General features: G+C 39.5%; 2 protein-coding genes across 3 annotated transcripts in view; one reads left to right on the top strand and one right to left on the bottom strand.

Moving 5' to 3' along the window:
* The window catches only part of TMEM39A (transmembrane protein 39A), a 30,839-nt gene extending 16,485 nt beyond the window's left edge, over window positions 1–14,354 (top strand). Inside the window, exons 5-9 of one of the 2 annotated variants that reach the window (XR_007457494.1) lie at window positions 479–633; window positions 7,691–8,039; window positions 8,812–8,999; window positions 10,921–13,378; window positions 13,960–14,029. Coding sequence is in view for 1 of the 2 variants with exons in the window: in XM_049629423.1 (XP_049485380.1) it covers window positions 479–633; window positions 7,691–8,039; window positions 8,812–8,999; window positions 10,921–11,041; window positions 13,960–14,193 (1,047 nt within the window). In the remaining variant the exon portion in view is untranslated. Of the gene's footprint in view, window positions 1–478; window positions 634–7,690; window positions 8,040–8,811; window positions 9,000–10,920; window positions 13,379–13,959 lie in introns of both variants that reach the window. The other variant, XM_049629423.1, reaches the window with a different exon arrangement.
* PLA1A (phospholipase A1 member A) overlaps window positions 1–19,823 on the bottom strand; it is a 194,960-nt gene that overhangs the window by 69,418 nt on the left and 105,719 nt on the right. The gene's annotated exons all lie outside the window — the stretch shown is intronic.

Below are 19,823 nucleotides of genomic sequence, written 5' to 3'. Positions count from 1 at the left end.
CAAGAAAAATGGAAGTGTTGTTACTCCTGTTGAGGTCATTACAGTTTAATCTGAAGTCAGATAAATTAATGGTTCAATATCTTTATGTACATAAAAATCACCTGGTAGATTATTAAAATACAGGTTCCTTCACTTACAGCTTTGTTCTATATCTGTAAGGAAAGGCAATAGGAATTTGCAAGTTCAGTAAGTAGCCCAAGTAACTCTGATGAATGTGGCTCTCATACTTTGAGAAGCCCTAATGTAAACAAATTAGACAATGTCATAAGAACTTAAAGAACCAAGAAATTTCCTGGAGAGGTCTGAATCTTTAAAAATGAGGAAGGTAAGTGGGATGAGACAGTTTTTCTCCCACCACCCCCGCCCCCTTTTTTTGGTCACAGATTTCCACTAAATCTACTAATTCCTTACTTGAGTCATATTGCTTTTGAATAAGGCCATTTATAAAATGTTCCTTTTGGTGGTTCCAAACTTCCAGGCCACTAAGGCGGGTGCGGCATCTATGATTCACTACATGGTTCTGATATCAGCTCGTTTGGTGCTACTTACTTTATGTGGATGGGTACTTTGTTGGACCCTCGTCAATCTCTTCCGAAGCCATTCAGTGCTCAATCTCCTTTTCCTTGGCTACCCGTGAGTACTCCAGTTTTACCATTGTATTAGTAAGTTTTTAAAGAAATAATTTGGGTCAAGCAAACAGTAGTATAAAAGTGAGGAAAAGGAAATTCTTCGAATATAAACCAAAAGTTTAGAAAATTGGAAAGATGAGTGGATAGGGTGACCATATAATTTATTTTCTACACTAGGACACAATTGGAGCAATAGGCTTAAACCAGGACTGTCCCAAGAAACTTGAGAGGTATGCTATTCTACCAGTGGAGAATATTTTAATTGGCTCTCTTCACCAAATAAAGGGACCTGGTACAGCCTGTATTGACACAAATGATGGGTAGTGTTAGTTGAATGGACTGGCTCAACCAGTCTTACTCTTTTGGTCAAAGTACTTTAATATTTGGGTTCATGTAACAAATATGCTGTACTCATGCCCTATAGACTTACCTTTTTTGACCAGCATTTTATTATGGAAACTTAAAAAAAATTTTTTTTAATGTTTGTTTATTTTTGAGAGAGAGACAGAGCATGAGCTGGGGAGGGGCAGAGAGAGAGGGAGACACAGAATCCAAAGCAGGCTCCAGGCTCTGAGCTGTTACCACAGAGCCAAATGTGGGGCTCAAACTCACGAACTGCGAGATCATGACCTGAGCCAAAGTCGGACGCTTAACTGACTGAACCACCCAGGCGCCCTGTGGAAATTTTAAACACGTGAGATTGAAAGAATTTTTCAGCAAACACCTGTGCAACCGCATCTGAATTTCACCCATTAATGTTTTACTATCATTGCATAACACATAACTGTCCAACATTCCTCTGTCCATCTATCAGTCCACCTTGTTTTTGACGCATTTCAAAGTTAAGTTGCAGACCTCAGTTCACTTCTTCCAAAATATGTCAGCCTATGCATATCAGTCACTAGAGTTTGATATTTGTTTACAGTTTTTCTTTTGAGGTAAAATTAATACATAAAATTCACAAATCTTGTGTACATTTGCTGAGTTTTGATAAATGCATACACTTATAAGTCAGATCTGTGTCCCAATATAGTACATGACCATTATTCTAGAGGTTCCTTCATGCCTCTTTCCAAACACCACCAACCACTTCCCAGAGGTAATCACTGTTTTAATTTTTTTTCCACCATAGATTAGTTTGCCTGTTCTAGAATTTCATATAAATGGAATTATACTGGATATACACTTTTGTGTAAAGCTTCTCTCAGCATATTGTTTTTGAGATTTATCCATGTGGTTACATATATCAGTAACACTTCATTGTATGAATATACTACAGTTTGTTTATTCTCCTATTATTGAATATTTGGATTGTTTCCAGTTTGGGGATATTACTAAGAATAAAACTGTTAGGTACATTCTTACACAAGTCTTTTTGTGAAGAAATGTTTTCATTCTCTTGAGAGAAATATCTAAGAGAGGCCTTGCTAGGCCATAAGGTAGGAGTATGTTTAGTTTTATAAGAATCTACCAGACCTCTTCACAAAAACGTCGTATCCTTTTACCCCCCACCAATTCTATAAGAATTCTAGTTGCACCACACGTTTGTTAGCGTTTGATGTTTTCTGTTTTTAAAGTTTATTTATTTATTTTGAGTGAGAGAGAGCATTCACGTGTGCGTGAGCAAGGGAGGGGCAGAGAGAAAGAGAGAGAATCCCAAGCAGGCTTCATGCTGTTAGCATGGAGCTAGATGCATGGCTTGATCCCAGTAACTGTGAGATCATGACGTGAGTCAAAGTCAAGAGTTGTACACCCGACCAACTAAGCCACCCAGGCATCCCTGGTGTTTTTAAAATTTTAGCCATTCTGATCAATGTATAGTTGCAACTTACTGTACATGTTGGCTTTTTAAACTGTTTTGCATAGTTTAACTTCTGTGCCTTGGGCTAATACTTTCTTCATTGGATGTTAATGGATAGCTGTCATTCTTTGAGCTGTTCTGTGCTAAGTGCTAGGCTAGGTGTTTATAAACATCACCTCATGAAATCATACCATAACTCAGGAGGCAGTGTATTTAGTCCGCCATAACGGATGCAAAGTATTCGGGGCTTTAAAAAGTTAGACGTTTATTTCTGTACAGTATGTGTGTAAATCATATTGGATAGCTGTGGCAGCTAGCTCCATGGTGTTGGGACCTAAGCTCCTGCTATGTTTTTTACTCCACACTCCCTAGCAGGATAGATTGTAAAGGACTTTGGAAATTTGCAGCTGTATCTGATCTAAAAATTCTATTGCAATGGAAGAACAGGAGCACAGTGGCTGTTGGCAGACAGCAGGGTTTGCCACAGGTAAAGACAGATTAAGAGTCTAAAATAAACTTATCCGTGGTCAGTTAGTGAGAAAGACTCTGGCCTTTTTGATTTCAGAGCTCTTGTCTGCACCATTACTCTGTAATCAGTAGTTCTCAAAGTGTGGTTTCCAGAACCAGCAGCATTAGCATCAGCTGGAAAGTTTTTAGAAATAGAAATTCTCAGAATCTGCCCCAAATCTTCTGAAACAGAAACTTCGGAAAGTAGGACCCAGCAATTTGTCTTTTAACAAGCCCTCCAGATGATTCTGACGCTTGCTCAAGTTTGAGAATCATTGTTTTATATAACCATTTATGGTACTGAAGCGTAAGCATGAATTTAACAGTTACGTAGCATAAAATCAAGATATAATCAAAGATTGTATGAACAGGGATGATAGGAAGTCTATTGGTATACTATGGTAGGCCTGATTATACTGTTTAATTAAGGCAGTCATCAACTCAGTTTATTAGTATTAAGCTTTTTGCCTGTAAAATGAATTTTCTATGTTACAAACATTTTGCATGACTCATATTTCTTATAAGGTATAATATTTTACATCAGTTGTTTCTTTATTTCTAGATTAATATTTCAACTGCTTCAACTGAAATGATTTCGTTATTCTATTTATCAACAACAGCTGGTTGAATCCATTAGAAGGTTTTTTTGTTTTTTTTAATTTTTTTTTTTTTAAGTTTATTTTTGAGAAAGAGCATGAGCAGGGGAGGGACAGAGAGAGAGAAGGAGACACAGAATCTGAAGTAGGCTGTAGGCTCTGAGCTGTCAGCACAGAGCCTGACACGGGGCTCAGACCCAAAAACCAGGAGATCATGACCTGAACCGAAGTCAGATGGTCAACTGACTGAGCCACTCAGGTGCCCCATTGTTTTTTTTTTTTTAATGTTTGTTTATTTTTGAGAGAGAGACAGAGAGAGCACAAGTGGGGGAGGGGCAGAGAGAGAGGAAGACACAGAATCTGAAGCATGCTCCAGGTTCTGAGCTGTCAGCACAGAGCCAGATGGGCTCGAACCTACAAACTGTGAGATCATGACCTAAGCCGAAGTCAGATGCTTAACCAACTGAGTCACCCAGGTACCTCTGAATCCATTAGAAGGTTAACCCTATTTGATTTGAAAGGCTAATTATGGATATATCAAGGAATATTTTGGCTAAGTTTAAAAGGATTACCATATCAAAATGGCTAGCAAACTTTTTAGGAATAGAAAGAAGCTTATTAATTTTTGAAGGCTCTCCACACTCCTGCAACAGAGTGAAATAAGTGTGTAATTTAAACAGTTTATATTTAAATATATTTACTTTCTTCAATTTTTAAAAGTTGTATAATCTTTTATTTAACTTCAATTTAAAAATTAAGTATGCTAAATATAAGATACTAGATAATGGCAATAATCACATCTTTATTTTCTTGTTTATTCATAGATTAAAAAAGAAAGGGACTCTTTTCTGCCTTTTTTTTTGTTTTTTTTAAATATGATTCTCAGAAAAAAAAAATAAATAAATAAATATGATTCTCAGCTAGTTTCTCAGTTTAGGGTAAGTTAGTCCAATGACTAACAGTTGTAGCTCTTACATTTATTTTAAATCTATCCAGGGGGATGGGGGAGAGGGGAAAATGGATGATAGGCATTGAGGAGGGCACTTGTTGGGATGAGCACTGGGTGTTGTATGTAAGCAATGAATCACAGGAATCTACCCCTAAAACGAAGAGCACACTGTATGTTAACCAACTTGACAATAAATTATATTTTAAAAATAATAATAAAATTTTTAAAAAATTAAAAATTAAAAAAAAAAAGAATCTGTCCACTGCTCCCTGTAACCTCTGCTATTATATTCTAAACCTCCATTTGGTCTTCTGGTAATCCATTCTTGCCCTCCTCCTTTCCATTTTTCACTGTAGCTATAATGATTTTCAAAATGAAAGTTGAATCATGTTACTAACCTTCTTTAAAATTCTTTAATAAATCATTTCCTTTACCCCCTTTACCTTACAGAGAGTCCTTCATAGTCTAAGCTCTTGATGTTACCTTTCTCTCATTCTATGAGTTTCTCTCATTCTACCCTGGATCAGTTACCTATTGCCATATAATGCTGTAACAAACAACTGCAAAACCATGGTAGCATACCACAGTACATATTGATCATGCATGAGTTGGGGTCATCCGAAGTCTGGAAGCTTACCTGATCTTAGCTATGTTTAGTCACATTTGTTGGATTGACTGGCTGTCAGTTTAAGTAACTAGGACAACTCAGTTTTGCTCCATGGGTCTCTTCATGCTCTGGCAGGCTAGACATGGACACATGAAATTGATCAGATCCATTTCAAGCTTCTGATCACAGCATGTCTACTGACATTCCTTGGGCCAGAACAGATCACATTGTTGAGCCCATTGTGGGTATAGGGCAGGATCACTTCACACACAGAGGGCTATGTGGTGAGACTACAAAGAAGGGTTAAGAAATGGGGCCATCACTGCAGTCTGCCTTGCACCCTAGCCTCTTATCCCATCTTTACATGTGCAGTTTGTTTCGGCAGTATTGAACTTACAGGCTTCTCTGGCCTTCACAGTTTTGCACGTGTGAGTTCTGTTACTTCTGCATTTATTCCTTCCCACAGGGCATATACACAGTGGATCCCGGACTTGTTAACCATCTTCTTACTTAGTAACAAGCTCATTTTTTTTCCCACTGTAGAAAACTATGAACAGGTGAATTTGTTAATTTTTTATAAAATACATAACTAAATAGGATATCTTTTTATTTGCTATTTTCCATATCTGAACTTATGCCAGCAAATTGAGCATTTTATTTACAATGCATAAGTCACAATGTGGACGTTACTTAATAAAGACTTGGGAAAGAATTTTTTAAAGTTTTAAAGAGCCAAGGGTGAAATAACTATAAGAAGTTATGAAAAGTCTCAAAATATTCAGGCCTTTAATCAAGTTACTCTACTTGTAGAGATTTATTTATTGTATTTATAGAATTTTTTTTCATTAATCCATTAGATACTTACTGAGTTCCTAGTATATTTCAGTCACTTTTCTACACATCAAGGATATAGTAGTGAATTAAGCAGACCAAAATCTCCGGTTCACGGAACTTACATTGTAGTGAGGGAGATAGACCAAGCGAAAAAATAACAAATAAAAAACCTAATACACATGTAAAATAGATGGAGTAGAAAGATCTGTGAAGAAAAATAACCAGGCAAGGGGACCTAGGAGTGCCTGTAGGATCAGGATGGGTGATATAGTCAGGAGGCAGGGAGCCCCTCACTAAGAAGGGGAAGTTTGAGGGGTGCCTGGGTGGCTCAGTCAGTTAAGTGTTTGACTTTGGCTCAGGTCATGATCTCATGGTTCATGAGTTCGAGCCCCACATCGGGCTCTGTGCTGACAGCTCAGAGCCTGGAGTCCGCTTGAAATTCTGTCTGCCTCTCTCTCTCTGCTCCTCTCCTGCTCGCACTCTGTCTCTCTCTCTCTCTCTCAAAAATAAATAAACATTTAAAAAAAGTGGGGGTAGTTTTAAGTGAACAGTCTGCAATTTGGCACGTGGGTGGCTCAGTCGGTTGAGCATCTGACTTCAGCTCAGGTCATGATCTCGTGGTTTTTGAGTTCGAGCCCCACATCAGGCTCTGTGCTGATAGCTCAGAGCTTGGAGTGTGCTTCAGTTTCTGTGTCTCCCTCTCTCTCTGCCCCTCTCCCGCTCTCGTGCTCGCTCTCTCTCTTTCAAAAATAAATAAACATTAAAAAAAGAAAAAAAAATTACCAGAGGTAAACAAAGATCATGTAGGAAAGTGCTTATCCATATATTGATATTTATGGTAATGCAAAATAAGAAACAGCCTAAGTTTCCAACAAGAAATAGGTAAATTATGGTACATCTGTATGAGAACACTACAGTATCTTTAAAAATTGTTGTGGAGGGGCGCCTGGGTGGCGCAGTCGGTTAAGCGTCCGACTTCAGCCAGGTCACGATCTCGCGGTCTGTGAGTTCGAGCCCCGCGTCAGGCTCTGGGCTGATGGCTCGGAGCCTGGAGCCTGTTTCCGATTCTGTGTCTCCCTCTCTCTCTGCCCCTCCCCCGTTCATGCTCTGTCTCTCTCTGTCCCCAAAATAAATAAAAAACGTTGAAAAAAAAAAATTTAAAAAAATTGTTGTGGAAAAAATATTAATTACTTGGAAAAATGCTCAAAATATACACTCACATATAATCACCCACTCAGTTAAAACAAGATACAGGGGCATCTGGGTGGCTAAGTCACTAAATCACTAAATCTGATTTTGGCTCAGGTAATTTCTTTTCATGGTTCATGTGTTCAAGCCCTGCATTGGCGTGGAGCCTGCTTGGGATTCTTTCTCTCGCCCTTTCTCTCTCTGCCCCTCCCCTGCTCACATGCTAATAAATAAATAAACTTAAAAATATATATATACAAAAGTTTTTGCTGTATGAGGCTTAACATATAAAAAAAGCAAGCATGAAGTCTGTGCACCCAGTTGTAAAAATTATAAAACCGATTATTTTTTAGGTGTTTTCTATTTTGTCGTGATTTTCTGTAGTCTTCTGTTATTCTACAATGAATGTATATTGCCTTTATGGGAAGAAATTAAAGGACTTCCCCAGTAATGAATTTACCACAGCAAAGTCCCTGTTACATTCACACTGGTGAATCATGACTATTTTACTAACATAGTTATCAGATTTGATCTTAGGGGCATCTGTGGTCCTTTTTTCATATTTACCTTTTTCTACAGGTTTGGTGTTTATGTTCCTCTCTGCTGTTTCCACCAAGATAGTAGAGCTCATCTTCTTCTCACAGACTATAACTACATGGTTCAGCACCAGGCAGTAGAAGAGAGTGCCTCAACTGTGGGTGGCTTGGCCAAATCCAAAGACTTTCTCTCCTTACTGCTGGAGTCCCTAAAAGAACAGTTTAATAATGCCACGCCCATCCCCACCCACAGCTGCCCCCTATCTCCAGACCTCATTCGCAATGAAGTAGAGTGTCTGAAAGCTGATTTCAACCACAGAATCAAGGAAGTTCTCTTCAACTCCCTCTTCAGTGCCTACTATGTCGCATTTCTACCCCTGTGTTTTGTGAAGGTAAGTGGTTACTTTTGTATGCCTCCTGGATTTGTGTGTGAATGACATAAACTGGGTATTTCTTATTTAATCCCCCTTTTCTCTGTCTCCCCTTTGGCAGCCTGGATTGGTGGAGTTCGGCTGCATCTGGAGTGCACTAATACCGCTCCTGGTTGGCGGATAGGTATTTCCATATATGTGATGCACCCGTGGTGGTCCCCTCTTTTTTTCTTTCTTTTTTAAAGTTTTTTTTTTTTTTTTTTCAGTTTCTGGGGAGAATAAAACTTGTGTTTATAATAGAATCAGTATGTAGTAGTTTAAGAGGACTGAGGTTTCAGCCTATTGTAGTTGATCTTAACATGGTTAATCAAGAGTTTCCTTGAACTTAATCTAACCTTTATCTAAACTTCAATTTACTTCAGTAGAAAAGAAAAATGGTCTGGATGTCACTTGGGCCCAAAATCTTTTGGGACATTTTAGTGCCCTTTCTTTACCCTTTGAGAAGCACATCTGCAGCCGGATGGTCATTCACAGAGAGCACTCACCTCTTCTAGAAAGAAAGCACTTAAAATATAATTGCCTCTCCCTCCCAACCCTAATTCATACAGCCAGAAAGTCAGGTTGAAGGATTTTGGAGGACTCTGCTCTTGAACTTTCTGCACGGACAGCAGGACAACCAATGCATGTGTGACTCAGTGTGGCATTTGTCTGCAGGGCGTATGTACACGCACCCATCCTTACCTTCTTGCTTACCAGTGCATGGATCATTTCTCCCTCTTCTGATCTCTTCCAGAGTACCCAGTACTATGACATGCGCTGGTCATGTGAACACCTCATTATGGTGTGGATCAATGCTTTTGTCATGCTCACCACACAACTTCTGCCATCCAAATACTGTGATTTGCTACATAAATCAGCTGCTCACCTGGGCAAGTGGCAGAAGCTCGAACATGGGTCCTACAGCAATGCTCCACAGCACATGTGAGTAGCCTGAGGGTAAAGCCATATCACACCTTTCTACATGCTGCTGATCATGTTTACTTGCTTTGTGTGTCATTCTTGTTCTTGGCTTTGAACATTTGAGGTTTTTTTTTGTTTGTTTGTCTGTCAACATGGATGCTTGTCATCACTCTAAACTGAACACAGGGGACATTAACTCATTCCCACCACCACCACCCCAGACCCTCCTTAAATGCCTCCTACCTTTCAACTGCCCAGTCACTCTAGAGTTTGTAATTTGTTTCCCAAGCTGTAATATTGGAGTTTTCTTTCAGTCTTAACCCTTTGCCCAAATTCACAGAGTCATGATATATTTTTAATTCTCTTTGAAAGACTGTAAGATTCATCTTCTCATCTTCATTGCCACAGCTAAATAGTTGCTAGCTAATCATCTCACACACCGGCAGCTAAAATTTGCTTCTCTCATCTTTTCTTTGTAATAAATGCAAATTTGTTCTAGTAATTTTCCTTGCTTCCTTTTTTTGTTATTTTTTCCCCCTAAACTCACTAATGAATGTCTCTCTGCTTTTCCCATATTTAAATGAAAACTGTCCCTAATTGAGTTCTCTGTAAGCATTTCTCTCATTGTGTTCCCTTATCAGTCATTTCTCTGCATGGTCCCTGTGATCCAAAATGCCTAACTTTGGAACCCTTTGGTTCTCTCACTTCTGAGCCCTCACCATACCTTCCTCTCAGACCTGGACCATCTTCATCTTCTTCCCTTTTATAATTGGAACATTTCACAAATTTCATCATCTAGAAATTCTTTCCTAATTAAGTGGGACAGATTGAGGGGACCTTCCCTTCCCCTCTCCCCCTCAGAGTCCTCCCTTCAATTATCTGCCTTGATGTCTGATACAGATTAGCACAGGCCTTCAAGCCCAGGAACTGAAAGAGATTGGGCCAGGCTGAAAAGAAACCCGACTGTGGGCAAAGGACAGATTTCAATAAAAATTGAAAATACAATCCACAGTACTAGTACTGTGCATCTTCAGGCTCCTGATGGCACATGGCCATGAGGTGTATCATCACTTTAATGCTGGTAAGTGTGAGTAAGGCTGATGGAACATTTTCTGAACTGGGAAAGCTTCAGGGTGCTAGACGTTTTTTTTTGTTTTTTAACATATCTAAAATGCTGTCCCAGTTCTTACCCTAGGAAACTAACATTTCCAAAATCAGCAAGAGATGAATTAACTTAGATTTTTTAAAAAGCTTAACCTGAAGATCCCCATCCCCACCCCAACTCCATTACATTGGTGCTGGAAAGAATGAAGCTTCTTCCATAACCTCTTTTTCCTAGAGAAACTTTTATAAAAATAAACCAAGAAAGTGGTAAAAAGAAAAGTCTGTGTGTCAGTACCTTGTGTGTCTCTGTGTTCTGTATAGCTTCACACATATATGAGGCATTTGAAGTATGTGACAAATTGATATTCTATAGCTTTTGGGGATGTAATTCTGCAGTAAATGTCATGCTAATTCGACAATATATTCATTTTCCACTACTCTTACTACCATCCGCTCTCTCTTCTTGTTGGTTTTCTCCAGCATTTCCATCCATAGATTTTGCTCACTTGGGATTGAGATGACCATCCACCTGCTTACATTCGATTTTCTGGCTCATAGATGCCTTACACATTTATTTTGGCTCATTCTCCTAAGCCTCTTAAGTCCCTTGACACTGAGTTAACTATATCACTTTGTAACATCTCTACTCTATAGCAGTGAAGTTATGATAATAAATACTTTCTACTCTTTCCAGTTTGTGCAATTACTGTATTCTCAGAATTCAGGCAGATGAAGCCTTGAATACTTAATCCCTTCCATAGAAATGTAGTTGCCCTTGCCATACACTGTCTTAGCTGTTATTGCCAATATGCTAACATTGCATTTCTTTCTCCCTTAGTTGGTCAGAAAATACAATATGGCCTCAAGGGGTGCTGGTGCGACACAGCAGATGTTTATATAGAGCCATGGGGCCTTACAACGTGGCAGTGCCTTCAGACGTATCCCATGCCCGCTTTTATGCAAGTACCACTTATTTCTTTTCAAACATAAACTTAGTGGTAAGCATCAGGAGGCCTCTCTGTGCGTAAGCACCTAGCACAGTGCGTAGCACATACGGAAATTGATACATGGTAATTATCACTACTAGTATAATAGTCCCTGTCTTTTGGAAGTGTATTCTGAAAGGCAGTTTTAAGGTCAAATACCATTATCCCAGCTTCAGCAGCTTGAAGTTACACTGGAATTTGTTGAGTCTAGTATTACTTGAAACAAGTAGGCAATTATTTAAGACTTGTTTCATCTTACAATATTTATTTGTAATAGTTTGGTTTAGTGGTATCTTTATTATATTGTATTGTGTATTCTTAAGTGACATTTGATGTAGTAATGTAATGTTTTTGTTTTGTTTTTTGTATTTGTCATACATATCACCTCCTTAAATTACCTTGACTTCCCTTATCAAAGTAAGACAAATGCCATGATCTCTGGCCTTTTACTTTTTCTGGATTAAAAGGGGAAAAGGTTTATAAGTTAAAAAGGAAGAAGCAGTAGACATCCACTAGACATCTAGCTGGACATCCCAGCTTCTGTCCCATTTGAATTTATACCTTGGATTATGTTCTATTTGATCTTTTCAGTGTCCAGGAAATTCTGACTCTAGGAGGCAACAGTATTAACTTATAAGAGAAAAGCCAGCTGATCAGTGGCAGTGGGAAAAAGAAGGTGCATACAGAGGACTGTTCATAGTGCAGGGCATTGCCTTTGAATGAAGATTACATTCTAAGAAAGAATTGGAGGCCTTTTTGGGGGATACTTGAATCTCTTCCTCCCTCCCAGTTCCGTGGGAGTGTACATTGGCTTTCTGGTTAGGTAGGCGTTTGCTACTAAGGCCTTTCAATTAAGTACTGGGAACTCTGTATCAGGACTGGATGCTTGTAAATACCATTGTGGAAGGTGGGGCTGGGTGGGGGCTGGGAGGAGCACGGAGAAGGTGAAAGGCCCTTGAATGAGGAAACTACCAGCAACTCCTTCCAGACTCCTAAGGGGTTGCCTTAAGATGGAAGAGTAGACTTAAGTCACAGCTGCATAATCATTTGGTTTCTACACAGAATATTTAATTCAGTCAGCTGACTTCCACAGGCCATTAATGACTTCTGTTGGCCTGGGCAGTCCCCTTGAAACCTATAATGACCAGGTATTCTACTGGAGTTTTCTGCTTGAAAAATAAGTGTTTTCCTTGCTAGTGTGTTGAACAGCTGAAGCACTGGGCAAAATCCAAAGAATAAGGATTAGGGAAGTTAACTTATTACCTGACTTTGCATGACCAAACAGGTAAATCAGTGCTTCTCAAAGCGGTCCTTGAGCCACTTGCATGTAAATCACCTGGCCCACTCCTTAAAGTGATTCAGGACCCCTACCCCAGACTTCTGAATCAGAGTCTCTGAAGGATTCCAGGAGTTTGCAGCATTTACAGATTTGGAAATGATTCTTAGGAACACTGAAGTTTGAGAACGCTCATTTAAAATATGCCTACTACCTGTAACTGTTAGAATTTAAAGCCTTTCCTCACCATTCTGCTCATTCAGTTTATAGCTTAGTGGCACATTTAATTTTAATTGCTAGAATTGCCACAGAAACTCCAATTGCCTGGGTCCTTTTAGAGTATTAAATCTGAGCCAATTTTATACATTCTATTACTAAATATCATATACTAGAACCCAGGGTAAACAGTTCCTTTCTCCCAAAGAAGGACCCTAAGAACCTGGCTACCTTTCATGATAATTAGGCTTTATTCTCAAATTTGTGCCTTGAGGTCCAAATTAGTTTATTTAGATATGATATATCACCATTGCTACAATTTGCACCCTATGACCTCTATCTTTCTATTCATAATGCATTTTTATTAGTAAACCAGGATTTAGCCACTTAAAAAATTTGGTAGAGGGGCGCCTGGGTGGCTCAGTCAGTTAGGCGTCCGACTTCGGCTCAGGTCACGATCTCACGGTCTGTGAGTTCGAGCCCCGCGTTGGGCTCTGTGCTGACTGCTCAGAGCCTGGAGCCTGTTTCGGATTCTGTGTCTCCCTCTCTCTCTGACCCTCCCCTGTCCATGCTCTGTCTCTCTCTGTCTCAAAATAAATAAACGTTAAAAAAAAAATTAAAAATAAATAAATAAATAAATAAATAAATAAATAATTTGGTAGAAGTGAATACAGCAGCCCTGTTTTTAGCCAAACTCTAATTCTGACTGAATTTTCCTTCTTTCCTCATCGTCCTGTATGTGCACCCTATTTCTCAATATCCAGAAAAAAAAATCCAGCAGAAATTTATGATGTAGAGGATTTGAGTCATTGATGATGGTGGGTACACAGTTTAAGGGAAAATTAAGAAATTATTGTATTGATATTTCAGCTTGTAAGACCTCCCCTCTCCCCAGACTTGTCTAGCATAGGTGTTTATGTCTCAGACCAGCCCACAACTAACAGTGATTTTTACATTTTTAAATGGTTTACATTTTAAACGGTTGTAAACACCTATATAATATCTTCAATTTTTGCCTCTTGACTTGCAAAGTCTAAAATATTTCCCATTCGGTCCTTTATCCAGCCCCTGTCTTAGATAAATATACTTTGGATTATCTCAAATAGAATATATACCCAAGATGTAATTTAAGAAAAATGTTTAGAGGCAGAGTTCTTTTGGGTATAATCCTTTTTCATGTCTCAGGGCATTGAAATAAAATTTATTTCATTATTCCTTGAGCAAAATGGGAAAGGTTTGGGTCTCTACAGCAAGAAATAGCCTGATTGATGTTCAGTAAGCAGATCTATATATTATTGCACATAGGAACCTGTAAATATGAAATTATTTTAGGAGAAAATGTGAGAAGACTACAATATTTTTCTGTGAAATAATGTTTTGTTTTTTAATCTCTTTACAGTTCCTATTTCATCGTCCATTAAGGCTGTTAAATCTGCTTATCCTTATTGAGGGCAGTGTCGTCTTCTACCAGCTCTATTCCTTGCTGCGGTCAGAGAAGTGGAACCACACACTTTCCATGGCTCTCATCCTCTTCTGCAACTACTATGTTTTATTTAAGCTTCTCCGGGACAGAATAGTATTAGGCAGGGCATACTCCTACCCACTCAACAGTTATGAACTCAAGGCAAATTAAGCTGCCTCTCAACAATGAGGGAGAACTCAGATAAAAATATTTTCATACGTTCTATTTTTTTCTTGCGATTTTTATAAATATTTAAGATATTTTATATTTTGTATACTATTATGTTTTGAAAGGTGGGAAGGGTAAGGGATATTAAATGTATCCATAAACAAGGTGATGTGATCTTTCATGTGTTAGTACATTTGAATAATACACAGGACGAGAGGTGTGCCTCTGCAGTAAAGAGATTGATTTGTTTGTGTGGCTCTGGAATAACTCATTCATTTATGAACACATCTCATATATCACTTAACACCATACCTTTGGTGTGTCTACGCTGCTTCCAGTCCTAATTATCTTTAGTCCTCGGTTGGCCCGACTGCTACAGAAAGGGAAGTCAGTGGAGTCGCCTGACAGCACCCAGTCTCTTTCTCTTTGGCTGGCTAACTGTATTGGAGTACATGGAATAAAGATTGGGTTATAGTCCTGGGTGGGGTTCTCTTTGTTGCCTACTGGGAGGAAGCATTTCTGAGATAGGAACTCAGCATTTTGTTCTGTTCAATGACATTTAAAAATACTTACAGATAAGCTACTATCCTGAAACTCAGGATTTTGTGGTCATTTTTCCTGTTCTTTCACTTCTTTTGCCTCTTAGATTTTCCTTTTATTATTAGCTATTTGTAATAATATTTTTTAAGACAGTCTTTAGAACGAAAGCCCATATCATGAAGGAGATGGTGTATGGCTGGACCAGTGGGAGAAGATGAGTGTAAAGCCATGTGGGCTGGCGTATAGGCAGACTGAAGATACCAAGTAACTGGAAGAATGGGCAAGTTCTCAGCTAAACAATCTTGGATGCAGTCTGGACAGCAGCCCACAGCATGTTTGGAGTTATAAGCAGAAGTGAAATAGAAGAAGTTACCTCTTTGTCCTCAGATAATTTGATCTATGCCTAAAATGTGTTTTTAATTTCAAATTCCAGAACCTCTATGTTTGTGAGCATTAACCTTTTTTGGTCCATGTCCATATTCTCAAGAGGTGATCTACTTAGTCAATTGATGTCACTAGTCATCTAAACTTCTGAGGCCTTGTCTTGAGAGCCTGAAATGTATTCTCATATGTTTTCTGTGCTTTGGCTTTTTTACACTGTGAAGTTTTTGGTGAAACACAATATGACCTATGAAGTAAAAAGACCAATCATGTAATTCATAAACTGGCTCTGAAAACAATTCTTGCAGAAGAGTTCCCAACAGGTTTTCAGCAAAGGCAGCATTATGAGGAGTACGTGTCTATATACAGCTATCCAAGGTGACAGCTAAGTTTAACCATTTTCCCCTTAAATATTTTGACATGTATACTTTTTGTTGTTTTTAAGATACATTATTTGGCAGTCTGAGTCCATTCAGCTATTCAACAAATACATATTGACCACCAGGCACAATATTAGGCACTGGGAAAATAACAGTGAAAAAGAAATGCAAAGTTCCTACCCTCATAGAACTTACAATATGGAGGTGCAAAATGTGCCGTAAATAAATTCATGTGTATTATCTCCTGGTAGTAATAAGTAAGTGTGGTAAAGAGAAAATAAATCAGGGCAAAGAACTAGTGCCAGGGGTGGCATTGCTAGAAAACGTCTTTGAGAAGATGATCTCTGAGCAAAGAGCAGAGCAAAGAAGCAAGACTGAGCCATCTAAATAATTTGGGGAGCATTCAGTAATACCAAAGACAGTGGCCTGAGGTGGGAACAATTTTGGTATATTGGAAAAATAGCAGGTAACCACAGTGTATTGGCTGCTTTTGTAAAGTGGCTCAACCTAAATAAGGTGGTTCTTGGAGTGGAGGGAGGCCATCTCAATATTCTTTCCTTAGATAGGGTTTCTTTTGACCCATAAACATTTTGAAGAGATTACTTGACAGCTCAGAGCAAAATGGGTGGTCTTGGCACATCAAAATGGCTCCAACTTGGTTCTATCAGCTCAGATAGATTAGATCTGATTAAAGAGAACAGACTGGCTCTCCTAAGCTGATCCCCTACACTCCTGCCTGCCCCTTCTGGTTTGACCTGTCTTGGCCATATCCTAAATGAGTCCTAAATCAGGAGGACCAGATGCCAGGCTGGCTAAACAAATGAGTGAATATAAGAAATAAAAATTAGTTTGGGCTAATGAAATTTCAAAGTGCCCCCCCCCCCTTTGCAGATATGACAGCATCAGGGAGATAAAAGCCTCCAGTGCAACGTGCTCCTACATATTTCAGCTGTCCTTTGTAGGTGCCACATTCAGATGTAGTTCCCTGTGTATCCCTTTACTTATGCGTCATGTGAAAGAAAGTACATCATCTTTGCTTGGTGATTAGGAGATGCATACTCAGTAAAGAATAGCCTTTTGGTGACTGTTTATATACTGGGAAATTAAGTGGAAAAAAATGGCATAGCAAAAGATCAGTTGGGTGAACTTTGGATACAGGAAAAGGAGAAAGATGCTTGGCCAGTTTGGGTGGTTTAAGGTGGGTAAGTAGAGGAAAGCAGTTCATAAGCATGAGCATGATGGGAATGTTCCTTAATATCCTATTTACTCTGATTCCGTGTTCTATTCCTTAAGTTTCTTTCCCCTCCCTATCAGTCATCACCACCAACCCTCCCCCATTTCTATTTACTGAGCAATTATTACATATCAGACACTGCTGGGTGCCAGAGATAGTGATGTTGAGCGTTCATTAATAGAAGACAGATAAGTAATCATAACACAAAGTAATCATAACACAAAGTGTTCAGAAAGGTACAGAGATGATGCAGAAAAGAGATTTATCAACTTTGCTTGAAAGCTGCAGTGTCATGAAGACTTCACTGCAACAGTAACACATAAGGAGCATTTTAAAGGAGGACTGGGAGTTGACCACTTAGATGAGGGAAAGAAGGTTCATGTGGTACGAACAGGACATACAAAAATCCAAGGCATGGACTTGGGCTAGTTTAGTGGGTTTTTAAAAAAGTTTTTATTTATGTATTTTGAAAGAGAGAAAGCATGAGTCGGAGGGGCAGAGAGGGAGAGAGAGAGAGAGAGAGGGAGAGATCCCAAGCAGGCTCCGCACTGTCAGTACAGAGCCCAATGCGGGGATCGAACTCACGAACCGTGAGATCATGACCCGAGCCAAAGTTGGAAGCTTAACCAACCGAGCCACCCAGCATGCCATGGACTTGGACTAGTTTTTAAATAACCAGTTCAATAATGCTAGCGAGATAGGCAAAGGATAGATTATAGAAAGACTTGAATTCCACATAGGTCACAGGTTCTCAAAGGTGTGATCCTTGGATACTACATCAGATCTAAGTCGAAATCAAGAGTGAAGCCCAAAAATGTGCCCCTTTCACAAGCACTTCAAGTAATTCTTAGAAGTCTAGGAACTGAAGGCAGCTAATGAAAGATTTTAAACTTAGGAGTTAGGACCCAGAGAGTTCTCAAAATGTAATCTCTGGGTCTGCAGCAGCAGCATCACCTAACTGTGAACTGCTTAGAAATGGAAATTTTTGAGCCCTACCCAAAACCTACTAAGTCAGAAACTCTGGATAGAGCCCAGAAATCTGTTTTAACACACTCAAGGTGATTTCGATGAGATCCACCATCCTTAGACAACTTTGGCAGCAATATGTACAATCTGGAGAATGGACAGATGTCAATGAGACTTAAAGCAGGGAGATCAGTTAGCCAACCATTTAAAAAGTTCATGTAAGAGAAGGTGAGAGGGGGTGGGGTGAGGTGTCAAAGTTGTGTGGGTGATAGAAACAGTGGGGTGAAAGGGAAGGACAATTCTGGTGAATAAAAACATTTTAGAGCAGAGAGGAAGAGGAAGTTTTCAAGTGAACCAGACTAAGGAAATGGAGGTCTAAGAGACAAGGTGAACTAGTGTTTCAAGGAAGAAATGATCAACAGTATCAAATATGAGAGAAGAAGGAAGTCAAGAGACAGAATTGACTGTTGATGTGGTTATTGGATCATTGGTGACTTTAGCCAAGAAATTTTAATGGAGTGATGGGGGTGGAGGTCAGGTTGCAGTTGGTCCAGAGCAGTGAATTGGAATGAAGAAGTTGTGAATTAGGTGTTCTTGGGAGCCCTTGGGAAGAGGAATAGCAATTCCTGTGAGCTAGAAGGAAGTTCGGGTACATACATATATGGATGAGAAGGTGCTGGTGGGGGACAGGGGTATTGAAGAAACATCTGACAGCATAAACTTGTGAAGTAAGGGGCAAATTGGGGGGTGGGGTGGGGGGGTGGATCAACCTAGGAGGGGGCTTAGAATAGTGAAATATCTTTTGTGAGTTTCTGGAATGAGGGTACTGATGAGGTGGTAAACCATAAATTTTCAAAGGCTCTCCTGCCACGGTTTTAAATTTTTCTCTGGTCTGATTCAACAATAAGTAAAAGAGTGGAGAAGATGGGTGGTAAGAGTCCTGGTCCTAGTTTGGAGGTTTGCAAAGCAGGTATGGCTGAAGTACTAGTGGTCAAGGGAGTTAGTAGTGCTGGTGGGAGTAGCTGAGATGCTATTCCTTGAGGTCTGGAAAGGCTAGGGAAGGAAGAATGAAGTCCGGTTGGGAGTACTGTCTCTCAGAGTAGGCGTAAGCCAGACGTTAGTAATCTTGAGCAAGTAGAAGGGATAAAGGAGCAAGGGTAGGAGAAATTCTGAGAATGGAATATGAGAGTTTAGGATCACAGAGTTGTGGGTTGTGAAGCAGCATAATGTGAAACCCTGGAGGCAAATGGCCCAAACTAAAGAGAAGTAAAAGCTGTGAGCAACTGTGCCAAGAGTGTGGGGCGTGTTTTCCTCAGGAACACTGAAATCATCCAGAACAATGGTGGAAAGAGGGAGCTCGGTGCCAAAGACTGGGAGATCTGGGTGGGACATTGACTACATTGTAGCCACAAAGTATGATAAAAGTTAAAATAGCTGGATTCCATGAATTTTGGTAATAGATTTTTGTAGAAGATGGGCAGGAGCAATGGTGCAAAAGCAGAAGTGGGAAACTAGAGAACACCTAGTTTGTGTAACAAGGGAGAAATGTGTAGCCTTAACTGTGCAGGGACAGGAGTGTCCTCAGAGGAGAGTCAAGTTGTATTGAAATCCAGGAAGTGGAGGCAACATTGAGGGAAGATACCAGGGCTGTGATGAGAGAAGACTCCAGAGGCTGGAGGAAAGATTAAGAGTGAGGGCAACTGTGTGCTGCCATTTGGGGGGCAGTGGGCACGGATCCAGGAAAGAGAAACAGAGCAAGTGTGGATCTGGGAATAGGGAAGATGAAAAGGCATTTAGGGTAGTAATGAGGGATGACAGGAGCAGACCTGAGTAGTGTGAAGTTCTAAATATTTTTATTTAGAAGGCTAGTATTTTTGTCCCCTTGGCAGTGGTGTTTTTCATTGCCAGATTGTAAGCCTTGGTTGTGTGATTTTTTTTTTCTAAGGGCCTGTGATTTAGACCCATTGAGTGCCTTTCTCCCCCTTTTTTGTGATAATATATGCCAGGATTTTGCTTCTTTCCCTCAGAGCACCATTAACATAATCATTCAAATGAAAGAGCAGTCCCCTCCAATTGACTGATTCAAGTAATAGAAAAATTGAGTTCACATCCGTGCAGATGGATTCACATAA

This window comes from Panthera uncia, chromosome C2 (assembly GCF_023721935.1).
Source record: "Panthera uncia isolate 11264 chromosome C2, Puncia_PCG_1.0, whole genome shotgun sequence".
Lineage (NCBI taxonomy): Eukaryota > Metazoa > Chordata > Mammalia > Carnivora > Felidae > Panthera > Panthera uncia.
This window is presented reverse-complemented; position numbering and strand designations above follow the sequence as displayed.